Here is a 14,667-nt window from a genome sequence, read left to right as displayed (position 1 = left end):
TGGCAGTAAGCACCGGGCGTCGCGAACAGCACCACATCACTTTTAGGAGGGCTCATGGGCAGGCGTCTACCTACCAGACCTGCCGTAAAGCTGGGTGGTTTTTCAAAGGGTACAGGGCTAGGGCTTGCTTGGAGAAAGTGGAGAAGTGGCCTCAGACAAGAGGCTGCAGGGTGAGGGCTGCACTCGGAAAGAGGGTTATCCCAGGATGTGTGTGAAGGCACATGTTGATCTGTGCAAGTGGCCTCAAGATGGTGAGTGCTGAGGAGGCAGTCTCCAGAGGAGATGAGGCAGCATCCAGGAAGCATCCCAGGGATGCATCACTGAATTGGAGGGCTGCACCCTTTCTGGCTTTTGGTGCCATGTCTTCACCAGAGCAGTCCTGGGCTGCAAGCATTGAGAAATGAGCGGGTGGCTGCAGTTTAAAAATGTTGCACTGCATGAGGAAGTGGTAAGGTAATGGCATTGCGAGCTAATCAGAGGCTACCCTCCAGCGAGACAGCATGTTCCCTGTGGTTGCATAATTAATGAGGTGGGAATGGGACAATATGGTGCGAAAATCCACCATTATGGCTGGTGGGTAAAACATCCTTTTTCCCGCCCGCTACTGCACTTAGTGCAAATCTGGGATGGTTCCATCTTGGGACTATGACCAGACCCCGTAGTATTCAATTGTTTAATTTTTCAATATTTGATTGTGTGCATCTGTTGACTGTTCTCTGTGTTGTTAAGTAAGTCTTGATGTGGTTACAGAGAAAGAGAAATTAAACAAAAAGCAAGAAGCAACTGGAAGAAGAAGTGAGCAGACTTTTTAAAAGCATTGTAAATAAAATTCCTGTTCAGACATAGAAACTAGTGTCATCCCTGCATATCTCTGAGCCACAAAACATAACTGTCCTCCAATTCCAAGTCCAGGAACAGATCAGTGCTAGGTGGGGGGAGGGTGCAGGGGGAATGATCTCAAGGTGGGGAGGCCTGGTGAGGGTGAGGGTGTGAGCAAGGGTATTGATGGAGAGACCAGAGAGGGAGGGGATCATGGTGGGGAGAGGTCACCTAATATGGAAAGGAGCCCCTGAGGGAGGTGCCGCCCAAGGTCCAAGCAGGGTTACCAGCTGGGTTTCACCCTGCCCCTCATCTCCTCCTGCCAGCCTCAAAATTGAGGCCAGAAGGGAAGCAGCCCTTAAGTGACCAATAATTGGCCAACTAACGGTCTCAAAATGGGGTGAGGGCCTCCGGTAAAATTGTGGAGAGGTCGGGGAGGGGTGGAGTGCAGCAGGAAGGCAACCTGTGGAATTTTACGGGCTCCCCCACCTGCAAACCCACCAGTGGCAGATCATAAAATTCCACCCATAATAATTTGAAAAAGCCAGAAGTTAGTCTTGTGTTTATCATTTTCGCTCTGACTTCAGTGCCACTAAGGCAGACCCTGGAGTTAAATATTCATTGACCTGGACTTCTCTCAGATTTCAATATCTTTTCATCATGGCAATATTAGCTCAAAGTTCTTTTTAATTTATATTTCTTTTACAGTGTTACTGCAAACATTAAACAGCCTATTGATATAACAGCCACAGTGACAACAACCAATGTCTGTAATCCTAACTATTAAGAGAAGACTTAAAAAATTCTTTCACCATCTCCTGGAGATATCTTTCATTCAGTTAAATTGTATCTATGAATAATCAATAATGCATGTAAACAAATTCACAATTAAGTGCTGTGCAAGTTTAGATATTTGAAAAGAAATGCTTGTGAAATAAGAGTGTTGTTAGACATGATATTCATTACATTGGCAAGAGGACCAGATACATCTAAATATTCTTCCTTTCATTAGTGAACTGTACCAAATCCAAATTTACGTTGGCTCCATTCAGACTTGGATCATACATTCTTTCCCATGAGCCCCGCCCCTAAAACATCATCAAAAACACATTTGAGGGAGTTCACAGCTGTGCAGCAATTTATCTAAATTTGGAAAATTTTGGTGCAGAAATTGTTGGAAAAATAATGGCATGCTCGCACTACCCAACATCCTTAATGCATTAAAATCCCAGCAATTTGTGGTGAAAGAAACATTCCCCATGAACTGCTGCATGATGAGCCTTGGTTTTCTCACAAAGAAATGAAAAGAAGGGACATTCTCACCATAAACTTCCCCAATGGAATTTGCTGGATTTGCACCACTAATGTAAATTAATCTTGCAGCAGTTATTCAGGGTTGATAATTCACATTGTAAAAATTCTTGCTAATGAGGTGACTTATAGTCCTGACATGCCACTCAAATTCAAAGAAACAGAAAAGAGACAATGCGCGGAATCTTGTCTCCTCCCCCTTGGTGTGTTTGGTGAAGGTGGGGGGGGGGGTATTTAATTGGGTGGGAGGGTGGTGGGTGAGGACCCTGCCACCACCCCAATTAAGTCCATGGTGGGAAAGCCCATGGATGGCCTTTCCACCCCACCACCAATTGAGGCCCTTAGAAGTGTGCAATTAATGCCCAATTAAAGGCCTCATCCCGCCACCTCTGGTATTAACCCAGCTGTGGGTAGGGGACTCGCCATGCGGAGAGCATGACAAGTGAACATGTGTTTGTGCGCTCCCTGGGGGCATCCATTGTTCAACTGTAGTTAGTGCCTGATCGAGGGAGCTGGCATCAGGAGTGGGGGAGTGCCCACCGAGTGCCACCTCCCTGCCCTTTCTGCCAACCCAACCCACTTCCCTCTCCCACCCTCACCTGACCCTGGCCTGGGAATCAGTGACAATACTAGGCCTTGGGTGGGTGTCGTATGGGTAGCAGCCACCGCCTCCCCAGTTCAATAGAACTGCCAGCCTCTCATTTGCAGACAGGTCTCAGCAGGTGGGGCATCTGCCCCTGGGGTCCTTGAACCCAGAGGAAGGCCTGCCACTGATCTGTCAAGTGCCTGAGTGAAACAAGATGCAGCAGTCCTTCCTGAAGAGAAGTTACTTAAGGCTCTCACTCGCTCTTCAGCCAGTAGTGGAGACCCATGTCCACTCCATAATGTTCTGCCCAATGTAGCTGTGGAACATATCTCCCACAGGGAATATTTTTTTTTAGATTTAAGTTTTTTTTTCTAATTTTTCCTTTCTGTCTCTCCCTTTTAATTCACTCTGTATCTTTCCTTTTCTTTGGGCTGAATTTTAACTGAACACGAACAATTTGGTTTGGATTGGATTCAAACCTGCCCCCAACCCGCCCATTCTGGTTATAACTGAAGCCAGCGGATGTGTGAGCAACTAATCCTAATTCAAGGAGGTAGGTTGCAGTTTTAAATATGATAATGAGACTGTGGGCTTCTTTGCATTCTGCTTTTGAAATGTAAATGTTTTCGGCCAGGCAACTTCCTAAAGGTGAGAGCTTGGTCGATTCAGGAGGTGAATACACCTTCTGGATCCAGGTACCAGCCTGAGGAGCCATTGTGATGGGGGGTTCCCCTAAACAACTGCCTGGTCTCCCAAAGCCTCTGATCTCCTACCCACCACCAAGCCCGGATACCACCACTATAAGGCCCCCACACTGATTGCACCCCCTCCCATCACCCTGCCTCACAATCACTGCCCTGTCTCAACTCTGATTAACCCTGTTCCCAATTGACATACATCCATCATACTTGATCCTCCTCCCAATTGTCTCCACCCCCACCCACTCACTCCAGTTGACACCTTCTTCCAAGTAACATCCACCAATGCCCCCACACCCAACCTCCAGTTGACCACATGTCCCTGCTGCAGACTTACTTATTCCCCAACCAACTGGGTGCCCAGCTATCAATCAAGCTGCCAGGCAGGGAATCAATCAATGATATTACTAGCTGGATGCGGATAGTTGAAATGGTGGGTTCCCCTGACTTCTGACGTACCAGCTTGCCAAGTCAGTGAAAGTTTTGCTCTGTATTTCTGTTTCTGCATCTAATTTTCCGTCCTATTTCTTTCTCTATCTTTGACATTCATTCGTTAAGGAGATAGACCATTGGATCTGATAGTCATGAGGCACCAGATGCCCTTTTAACCTTGTGTCAATGTACATTCCCAGAAATTTGCGGCACAAAATATGACCTGAAGGAGGAAGTCAAAAATCCAATTCACAGAGTTGCAGCGAGTTTCACCATTCCAGCAATTTCTGGGCCATAAAACTTTGGAGGAGCATAAGTGTGTTTTTATGCGCATTGATTTTTTTTATTTGTTTAAAACTTGTTGTGCCTTTGTAAATCATCTTTTCACATTTTGAAACTTAAATTGAGGAACCAACCTGATTTGCTTGTCTTGATGACCAATGTCTTCCAAATGCCTCTTGATAGTTGATTTCCAATAATTATATCATTATTTCTCAACATGAGATGACTATAAAGGTTTATTGTAATAAAACTCAGAACTTACTTGATATTAGCATTGGCAGTGGAACTGAACCAATCGCTTTATCTAATTGCCTTACCAGATACTTCACATTACAAGATGACTAAGATAGAGATAACTCTGTCACAGAAAACAATAGTAGAATAAACAGCACTGATTCTTGATTATGGCTTTTACAGAAATTTCACATCATATCTTTCCTTGGTCCTCAGAATGAAGCATATTGTTAACGACACCATTTTAACACAAAATTTCACGAATTCAAAAAAACAACTTAAGAAGAAATCGAAAGACTGGGATTACTTACCTGAGTCATAACATCTCTTGTGGTTGTAGATCTCCCTTTTCTGGTGGTAGTAGTGGCCATAGTGGTTGTAGTTTCCATTATGGTGGTTGATATTTCTGCTGGTTTTGATGTGGTCGTTGTTTCTGTTGTCATCGAGGATGCTTCCCCTACTAATCTCACATTTCCTTCTATTCTGATGTTTGGGTCACTTTCAGCTGCCATATTAAGTACTTTCAAGCCATTGTAGTACAGACCAGTTAGCTGCCCCTGGAATGGACGAGCTTTGTCCTTGCCACCAATTTTTATAGTTGCTTGGCTATTGAAGATTGTAAGCTGCCGTCCTGTGAAAACATCGTTACACATATAGGAAAAATGTTGAATGTGGACTTAATTAAATTAGGAATTTTATTTTACATTTATGTGAAGAAACAAATAATTTATGAGGTGGTTAATGACAGCAATAAATTACTGAAGAATACTATGAAGAGTAATTTATTGCTCTTCAATGAAATGTGTGAGAGATCCAGATTTTCTTAGAGTAATTTCATCTTTTTGGTTGCTTAAAGGGCAATCAGGTGTGTGGTTTCCTATTTTTCTTTGTACAGCATTCTTTCAAAAGCAATTTTTACTGAATTTAGAGAACAAGCTTTTAACAATAGCAGAAAATGTTGCTTCACAGAAATAATAGAGTGTATTGTAAGATCATATGATGATTTTTGATTGCCTTCCAGCAAGCCTGTCTTTTGGGTTAAAATGAAAAACAAAACTGTCAATGCAAATGTGAACTAACAAGTGACACATAAAATGAGAAAATTATGTGGAACATTTCACTCCAAAAGAACAAACCTTTGCAAAAGTACCACTTTTTGATTTTTTGACAAAAATCATTTATTATACTTTTAAAGGGTTCAGTTTTTGCACAGCAAAAAGCATGCAGCAAATGTCATTTTTTATTGTTAACTTCTTTTCAAACTACAATTCCTTCAAATGTTTGAAGTAAACGTTAAAGGGACTTCAGATTTTCTTTCCAATTCACATGAAACACTATTTAAGTTATCTATAGTTTAAAAGGACGTTGTTGCAGAAATGAAAAAAATGGATCACAGCTAATTGTACATCCTTTAAAGACTAAATTTAGACATAGTAAACATATTCTGTACAGGATTTATCACTGTTTGTTAAATGTCTAGGATTAATGTTGTACATTGATCACAATTAGAAGACTATATTTAACAGTCCCTTTAACCTTAAGTTAATGGGGTATGCTTATTAAACTGCTGATATTTCATAATGGGAAAAGAATTATTCAACACGCAATGCAAATATTTCTAATTACTGTTTAAAACATTTTGTTTTATTTAATTTTACTGGCAATTTATATTTTAAGTTTATTAGTGTTACAATCCAACACTACTTGGTTATGTTCAAATTATTTTTTATTTGAAGTTTTAATCAATGTTTTTACCTTTGTCGAGTAGCCAATCATCAACTACTCGACCAAGTCGATATGGGATTCGCTGTCTAGCAATCGCCAGGCGTTCGTTATCATTGTTTCCTTTAAAGTTTAAAGAGACATTTCATTGGTTAAAATCTGTAAGGTCAAAGGTTAAAGGTTAATACTTAAAGCTTGAGCTATACAGTTGTCACATGAATTTTTGAATTTGGAAGTTTAAGAAATGCTATCTACAACATTTCAAATTTCAAATTTTTCAGGCATTTAATTTTTTTTAGCAAACAAAATTATTGTATTAATTAAGAATTAGAAAGCTGCATCGCCAACTAAGTTATTGAAGTTATATTATAGACAAAACCAAAGCAACAAATTAAATCATATCATATAACAGCTTTACAAAAATATTCATCTGTCTGCTAGTTTTGAAGAAAGCCCATATTAACTAGTTAAACCTTGCTTCAGTTGTAGGATTTATTTGTGTTCACTGCAATTCTTCTCCATATTAGTCTCTTGAATAAAAGACTATGAAAGCTTAATGCCTGAGACACACACTACTCCTTCCATGCCTTAAGACACAGCTAATGTTAATTTGTTTTTTGTATTCCAATATTTAAAAAAAACACATTAAATCACTCAAATTAGGAAAGCAGAAAGTGGTAAAATGAATGCTAATAGGTCTTACAAATCCATTAGGCTGATTATCAGCAGTAATACAAAATCATTGTGTATTAATAAATACAATACAAAAGCACAAATGTAGGTAACAATACTGATTTTAATATGAAGCAAATGAGGCTTTGACAAGAGCAACTGTAAATTTAACAGTCCATTTCTTTCTTGGTTGACATCAGGCCTTAAGCAACTGATTAATTAAAAACATACAACAAAGTAATTTAAAATATTTTTGTTTGTTCCTAATTGAATTAATTTCTACACTCCAAATCATTTGGATTGAAAAATAATTTAATGAATTTGGATTTATTCCATCATCACTGCACAATATATTATTTAGGAACACACACAAATAACCAGAAAGTCCATAGAATGTATGTTTGTCTATGTCTTCCCAACTTTTCATTTTAAAATTTACATGCATTCAGAGTTTTATGTGTTTACGATTTCATTTAAATTGGTTTTATACGAAGTTTGCATAATTTACTTTCAAGTCAGTCAGACCTGTAGCTCTTCCCCAAACAGCTCATGTATAGGTTGACTCTCAATAAATTATTGCAACATGTTAAATTATTCCCTCCAACTGGTCACACCAATGGTGAAAGATCTACCTCTTAGCAACAATTCTGACATAATTCAGTGTGTCCTTTCAGGTTTCAAATGATATACAGACACAATCATCTGCCACACCGCAGTATACATCTGTGGTACAACCAGTTAAATAATTGTTAACATTATCAAATAATTGAAAGCTTGTTCTGTTGAACCAAGTCCAACCTTCATTGGGTAACTAGCAATTAATATGGCCTTGCCAGTGTTGCCCAGACTCAGGAAACAAAATAATAAAATAAAAAGGTTAAGGCATTTAAGATAATGTAGGTACCAGTATGAAAGAACACAAATTAATGTTTCTTCCCTATTGATGTTTCTTCACTGTTTTCTTTTTGCTAACATATAGTTGTTTGCATGGCTTATTTTTTTTTCTAAATTTAACTATCCCAATTGATGCCTAGGATTCATCACACAATTGTCAAAATTTATACTGCTTAGTCTGAGTGACATGCATCATCCGTTATTGTGTACAAAGGTTCAGGTTCTAGCATGAAACTTGTTTGCCACTGTATTGGAAGTTGACTTGAAAAGGATTTGGTTTGGATAAAGGATGATCATCCAAGTATTTTGCTGTGACATTGCCCTTGCTGATTGAATTCCGCGTAGCTCCATTCTTCCACCGAATAGACAATATTTTGTCACATTGTAGTGTATTAATTCTGTATGAACAGGTAGACTTCGAAGGAATAACAGTAATTTAACACAATCTGAGAAAGCAGTGAAAAAGTGAAAGAGGTCAATCCTTTGAATCAGAGCTAAAATCTGCAGCAGAATTGAGAAAAAGCAGCAGAAAAAAATCTTAATCATATCTTCATACCTGCAGGTCAGATGGATAGACTAGCCATGTCAAGCCAACTGGCATGTGTTTTTTTCTTTCCCAATGTATTATATTGTCACTGTTGAAACCTAATTCTATTTTGCCCTTTCTCAAATAAAGGTGTCAGCCATTTGACATGAAACAGCAGCATCATCGTTGAAAGGCAATGAAGGAGACGGATAAGAAGCTGGAGCTACAGAAAAACAATTCAAACTCTAGGGTATATATTTTATCTTGACAAATACCATTTTTTATTTTTGTCTGCTTTGTTCACATTATTTAGCTACCAGGTCACACCTAAGTAACAATAACCTTCACTGTCCTTCCCATATTGCGTGTGCATCATCAATCATGCAATATTTGATTTATTAAATGAGAAATAACATTTCCTGAGCTTTCTGGAAATGAACTTTTGTAATAGTACACCACAATGTCTGCTTGCTTATGTAGTGAAAATTTGTAAATGCAAGTTAAACTACTGTGTAATAATTGCAGACCGATGGATTACCTGGGCATGTTAAAAGCTGCACTGATCAAGATGCCCAGATAACATTGAAAGCCATAACGGCAAACCTTGAGAAGTTTATAACTGCTGTTTCAAGTGAAAACTTCGATTGCATTCTTAAAGTCATGCCTCTTTATCTATTATTAAGTTACAACTTTTGGTTTTTACAACTTTTTGTACCAAACCCCAAACAGCTACTGAACAATGCTTGCTGTGTTATTCATACAAAAGAAAATACAATTGTAACATATTTATAGAGAAATAATCCATTGTTGACTACCACAAACTTCTGTTTGGTTAACATCAGAGCTCATTTAGCAATATTCTAATGGCAAATACAGGGAATTAATTTACCTTTTTGAATGTCACCATTAGCCAATAAAGATGTGAAACACTACAGCAGCCAGCTTCAGCATAAAATAACACATAAAAATGCGATAGGTCCTAAATATGTAACCAGAAGACTAAATCGTTTTAAAAGCTGACATCAGGAAATGAATTGAAGGCAATCTTGACTTGTGATGATGAGTTCAAGGCTGTCAACTTATTTGAGGGTTCATATGATGTTAGTTATCATCTAAGTCCCTCAATTACCTTCCAGCTGCATAGTTTAGTCCTATGTATCTACAGATTGCGACTAATTTCCCTTTGGTGAACTAGTTAATTGCTGTATTGTAACAGTTTTGCTTTCGCAACCATGAAATACAAATGCAAGCAGATGAAAAGTACAAGGAAGGGACTGCATACATGAAAAGTTGAGAAATTATTTAAATCGCAAATTAACATGTTTTCCATATCATCCCGTGGTGTGGCAGATTGACAACTCGAGACAGCACACCACAGAATTGATTGCAGCATGCAGATTTTTATCTATGGTTTTCCCAATTAAACTTTCAGTCTTGGCCTATCCATCAGGGGAGATGTTGGGCAGAAGTTGGGAGGGGAAAAAAAATCACAACACAAGTTAATCCTGCCTAATTTTGTGTGCATCCTGGAGGCCAATTACAGAACAGCACACACTCTGCACTCACTCAGTTGGAAATAGATTTCATTTAAATGAGCGTAAAGTAGTATGTGCTGCTCATTAGACATTTGAAAAGCAAAGATAAAGAGGGAAGAAAGAAGCTGCATTCATATAGCACCATTCACGTCATCTGGGAATCCCAAAGTGCCTCGCATCCAAATAAGTATTTGAGAATGGAATCACGTTAGTTCCAGTGTAAACAAAGATGGCAGCCATGTTGCATATAGAAAGTACCACAAGCAAATAAGATAAATGACTAGATGAGGTGTTTTGGTGGTGTTATTTGAGGAACAAATAATGCCTCTCGTGTTCCTTCAAATATTTAAATGGGCCTTTTACATCCACCTCAAGTGCTGATGGGTTTAAATGTCTCGTCCAAAAGACAGTTCCTTATATTTAGATGTGTTATCTGAAGCTAGCTCATTACTTTGAGCTGGACAAAATAATTCACAAGCACGAAGAGGATTGTCAGTATTGTTTAAAAACATTTAGTGGCAAATTTTGTACTTTGTTAGGGATGCTCCTCTCTCCTCCCCCTTTCAAACTTCTCATGTAGTCAACCTTTGAAAGGATGAGAGTTGGATCATTGGATTCTTGGGCATGTCCACAGCTGTTGCTATTAATGCTGCTCCTAATGAAACCAATAGGAGTGTATATCTGTGAGTCATGGCAAAGGGACCCTCGGGTCAGTTTTTCCTTTCCCCACCCCAACATGTTCAATCATTTCAAGAATGAACCATAGCCAAACCTCAGAGCATCCTCCTGCTGCTGTACTCGATCAATTAATCAAAAATATTCATAATTACTGTTTGGAAAGATATATAATGGGTGTTGATCCAATATCTCCAGTTTTATACTATTAAAGTCAAAGCTCCCTCAGTAGGTTCATGTACCCCTTAATATGAATTATAAAATCTAACTGAATATTATAAATGGGAAGTTTAGCACACAAAATCCCAACTGGTTGTTTTCTCAAATGTTGCATCTGATATTATTTTGAAGTTGAGAGGAAAATTACAATTTACCAGGTCCAAGACTCCTGTGATGGAAGTAGAACTTTTAACATATTCTAGCATATTGGCTGCTTAGAATGAGTTACTTCAAATTATTTTTGTGGATCAGTTCCTATTTGCTGAGAGAAGCCCCCTTTTAGTTCCACGATAGTGACATTTTGTAGATCCCTATGGAATCTGAATGAAAGTGTATGGTTATAGATTGTTCTAAAGTCATAATGTCATAACATTTAAAGCTGCCCTGTAGGAATCTAATCTGCAGTTGACGACAATGTGTCACTTCACTTCAGCCTTGCCATCCTAAATTATAAAAATATATAACATTATAGGATTTTAACTTTGAGCCTTACATAATATTGGTTCCAACATTTAAAAAGCTTAAATTGGAACCAAAATTATTGAGGTGTAATCATTTCTATCTTGATTATGCATACATTTTTCTAAATTGCTGCAAAGAGCTACATGGAGACTGAGCAACAATAGCTAACTTTTCACAGAATTCAAAAGGTGACTATTGGGCAACGGCTATCTGCTGGAACCATGTGCTCAGCCCATGCAGAGTTGTGCGGCACGTGTAGAGTAAAAGTCAAGCTGCCACACGAAATGTGATGTAGCAAAACATTTGTGGGCTGAAACAATAGGCAGAAATTTTAGGGGGTGGAGGTTGGCTTCGGAGTGGCTCCTTGATGCAGAGCATTTTCCCAGAGGTGGGCTGCGATGTGAAGGGGCTGCACACTCCAAAGAGATAGGCAAAAATGTGCATACTTAAAGGCCATATTAAGGGCCATTTGACAGAGATGTCAACATTTTGCTGATGATGGAGCCACGTGAGGAGGCCGCCAGCTCAATGGAGATGGTCTCCCTGTGGCAGCTTGGGGGACCATCAGATCCAGAGGGAGTCATGAATCTCCCTGAAGGGAATTCCTCTCTGACCCTCCGCTCCTTGATTTTTTTTCTTTTTTTTTTAAACTTAACTGTCCGAGTTCTCAAGGTTTCCTGCATGCCTCAGCAGCGACCATCTCTCCTGGTAGTGTTGCTGAGGCTTCTGAGCAAGAACCTGCGCACCATCCTTAACTGGGCAGCAGGCAGCCAATTAGGAGTAGGCCTACAGTTTTTTTATAGTGCATCTTCACACACCCGCACACTTTTCCCTTTGGAGAATAGTGGGGAAGTGGTGGAAGGGTTCCTGGCTAATTATCAGTCTGTTGAATTGCATCATGAACGCTCCTTGTGGCCAGCAAGCCTGGGGCATGGGACTTGAACCCAGGGGTTCTGGCCCAGAGGTAGGGACGCTACCACTACAAGACCTCCTGCTGCCTGCAGCAAAATCGCTGAACTGATCCCGCTGCTGACAAGCGTGGGCTCAGGACCTGCTTTTTTCCCCAACATTGGGGTCCTAGGGCCCAAGTAAAATCCATGCCAATACTTCCACTCTCTTGGCCGCTCTGGAGGAGCCTTGCAGTGCTTGACAGAACAAATATCAAGATTGCTGGTGGTCTGTCGCACGCTGCATAACCTGCCATCAATAATACAGCGAACAGATGAGGAGAAGGAGCATGAGGAGGGAGAAGGGAAAAAGGACGAGGAGGAGAAGGAGAGGAGGCAGCCAAATCAGCCCCTTTCTGCCCAGACTGTCTATGAAAACTCATCCAACTGTAATACAAGTAACCACAACCCCAATTCCCCATTCACTAACAATTCCACACCATCCTTCCCTCTATTAGTGACTACCACAGTATCTGCTTGGCCACAATTTAACAATAAAAGTCACCACAACATATACATTCTAAACCAATTATATAAATTAATTCATACCAAATTGCATACAGAAGTCAACAAATTATCCTGGTGTATTCCCTTAGTCTGTTTTACATGTGCCTTTGTCTGTCCTAGTGCTGCTACACAGTCCTTCCCTGATGGCTGCAGCATGGCTGGTGTAAGGCTGCTGACTTGCCGTGTAGGAGACTGTCCTGTCAGCAGACATCACCATCTCAGCATAGGCAGCAGCTGTCAGGTGTGACTGGCTTAGAAGCAACAGTATGGGCACCGACAGAGCAGGCGCGAGGGGAGGAAAGCTATCATCCTGAGAGAGGACAACAGGTTTGTGCACCATTGAGCCACTGAAATTCTGCCAGTGCAGGGCCTCAATGATGCGAGTAATCTGCAGGAGCACAAATGTCGGATTGCTGTGACAGCTTAAAGGCCCCTTTGCACACTGTAATCCACAGCCATGGCGGTAGCAATTTCAGTTTGCATGGCAGCAAACTGAGTTTGCATGACTTCAGCCTTAGCCTCTGCTGCAGCACACAGACGTTGGGTGGCTGTTGCTTGTATTTGAATGGAAACTGTGACATCGGCCATTAGACACTGTGGGCTGAATCTTCCACAATGATGGCACGACCCGTTTGGCCATAGGGGATTTTTAACTTTTCACAATCCTGCCTCCATCTTGAGGTGCCCTTGCGGTCTCCTGCCTGTCCCAGCAGCACTCACGTCTCCCTAGTGGGGCTGCCTGCAGGACATCACTGCAAATCCTCGCATTTGGCCTGCTAATTTACTGGTCTGCCCACCATACTTAATTGAATGGTGCACCTGCAGGTGGCTTCTTTATTGGCCGTCTCTGGGAAGATCCTGTGCGACATCCTGCCATGGCTGCTTTGGGGTTCCCGACCCGGAATTGAAGCTGATATAAAGGATCCAGCCGAGAAAATACAGCTCTTCACCTTGGTTGGGCCCACAAGTTTGTACACAGAGTTGGTCACCGCTTCCATGCTGGAAAGGCTGAGCTACAAGTGCTGCACAAAACCCTATCCCAAGTTGTGCGGGATTCCTCCATGCTCCGTGACATTAGCCACAGGCTTTCTGGAAGGTTTCCCATTACACCAAGCATTTTGTTGTGCATAGCCATTAACGTTCTCCTGTGGGCTGCTCCAAAGTCCTCACCAGTCCGTATGAATTCTTTGTTGATTTGGCACCTACACTGCCCTTGCCCCCTTCCCTAGCTTCAGCACCCTCAGGCCTATGGTCCCACCATCAGCAGATCTTGGCTGTAATCCATCCTCTAGAATTCATGCAATGTCAGTATCTGAGCTGGTGGCTGCAATTGTGAAATCGAGTGATAGTTGTCTTCATCACCACCCTCTTCTTGCTGTTCCTCCACTGTCTGACCATGTTGCAGGAAGAAAGCACATGGGAAAGATTGTGGTGAAGAGAGTTGCGGGGGGGTCACGTGGGGACGGTGGTGGTGATGGTGGAAGTAAAAAGTGCACGCTTAGACCATCTGCAGCTTGTAAATCAGAAGATTGCAAATGAAAGGGAAGTGGGCTCTAAGAAGGAGGTGAGGTATGAGCATACCGTAACCTTCAATGGTTTCAGCCCCACCCTTGGAAATGGACTCAGCAGAGGACATCCCAAAAGTGGCCAGCACCATCTCCTCCTTGGCAAAAGACATGCAGGTGCACCTCCCTTCTTCCACTTAGCTCCTGCTATCTCTGGGTGTGCAGCACATTGTCCTGCAAAAGAAAGGGAAATGTATCAGTGAGTGTCATTCAATCATTTGGATGATGCGGCTGTCATGGTTGAATAGCTGGAAATGAGTGCAAAGTGGGAGAAGTGAATGCAAGGCTAGCAGCAGTGCTAAGTGTGTGGAGATGAGGTGAAGCATATGATTGTTAGGTATGAGGTCTAATTGACAGAGGTTGTTGGTAGGTGAGTGATGTACATGTGGTGATTTAAGCAGTAACTGAAGCTACTGGTGCAGCAGATAAGATATGGCATTTGAAGATGCATTCAGTGACCTTGACTTCACGTGTGAGTTCATTGAACTGCTTGTGGCACTGTATCTAGGTCCTTGGAGCTCAACTCCTGATATTGACCTCCAAGGCTATCTGCTTTCACTGTCCTTTGAATGAGTGTCTGC

The 14,667-nt window shown here is 41.0% G+C and overlaps 1 protein-coding gene across 5 annotated transcripts in view; it reads right to left on the bottom strand.

Moving 5' to 3' along the window:
- The window catches only part of nrxn1a (neurexin 1a), a 1,849,731-nt gene that overhangs the window by 175,716 nt on the left and 1,659,348 nt on the right, over positions 1–14,667 (bottom strand). For 3 of the 5 annotated variants that reach the window (XM_078556994.1, XM_078556995.1, XM_078556996.1), the window contains 2 exons: positions 6,118–6,207; positions 4,674–4,993 (listed from right to left, as the gene is read on the bottom strand). In XM_078556994.1, coding sequence (XP_078413120.1) covers positions 4,674–4,993; positions 6,118–6,207 — 410 coding nt within the window. The remainder of the gene's footprint in view (positions 1–4,673; positions 4,994–6,117; positions 6,208–14,667) is intronic. The other 2 variants (XM_078556997.1, XM_078556998.1) reach the window with 1 other exon arrangement.

Source organism: Cetorhinus maximus, chromosome 14 (genome assembly GCF_964194155.1).
Source record: "Cetorhinus maximus chromosome 14, sCetMax3.hap1.1, whole genome shotgun sequence".
NCBI lineage: Eukaryota > Metazoa > Chordata > Chondrichthyes > Lamniformes > Cetorhinidae > Cetorhinus > Cetorhinus maximus.
Note: the sequence above shows the minus strand (reverse complement) of the source record. Positions and strands in the feature narration are given on the sequence as shown.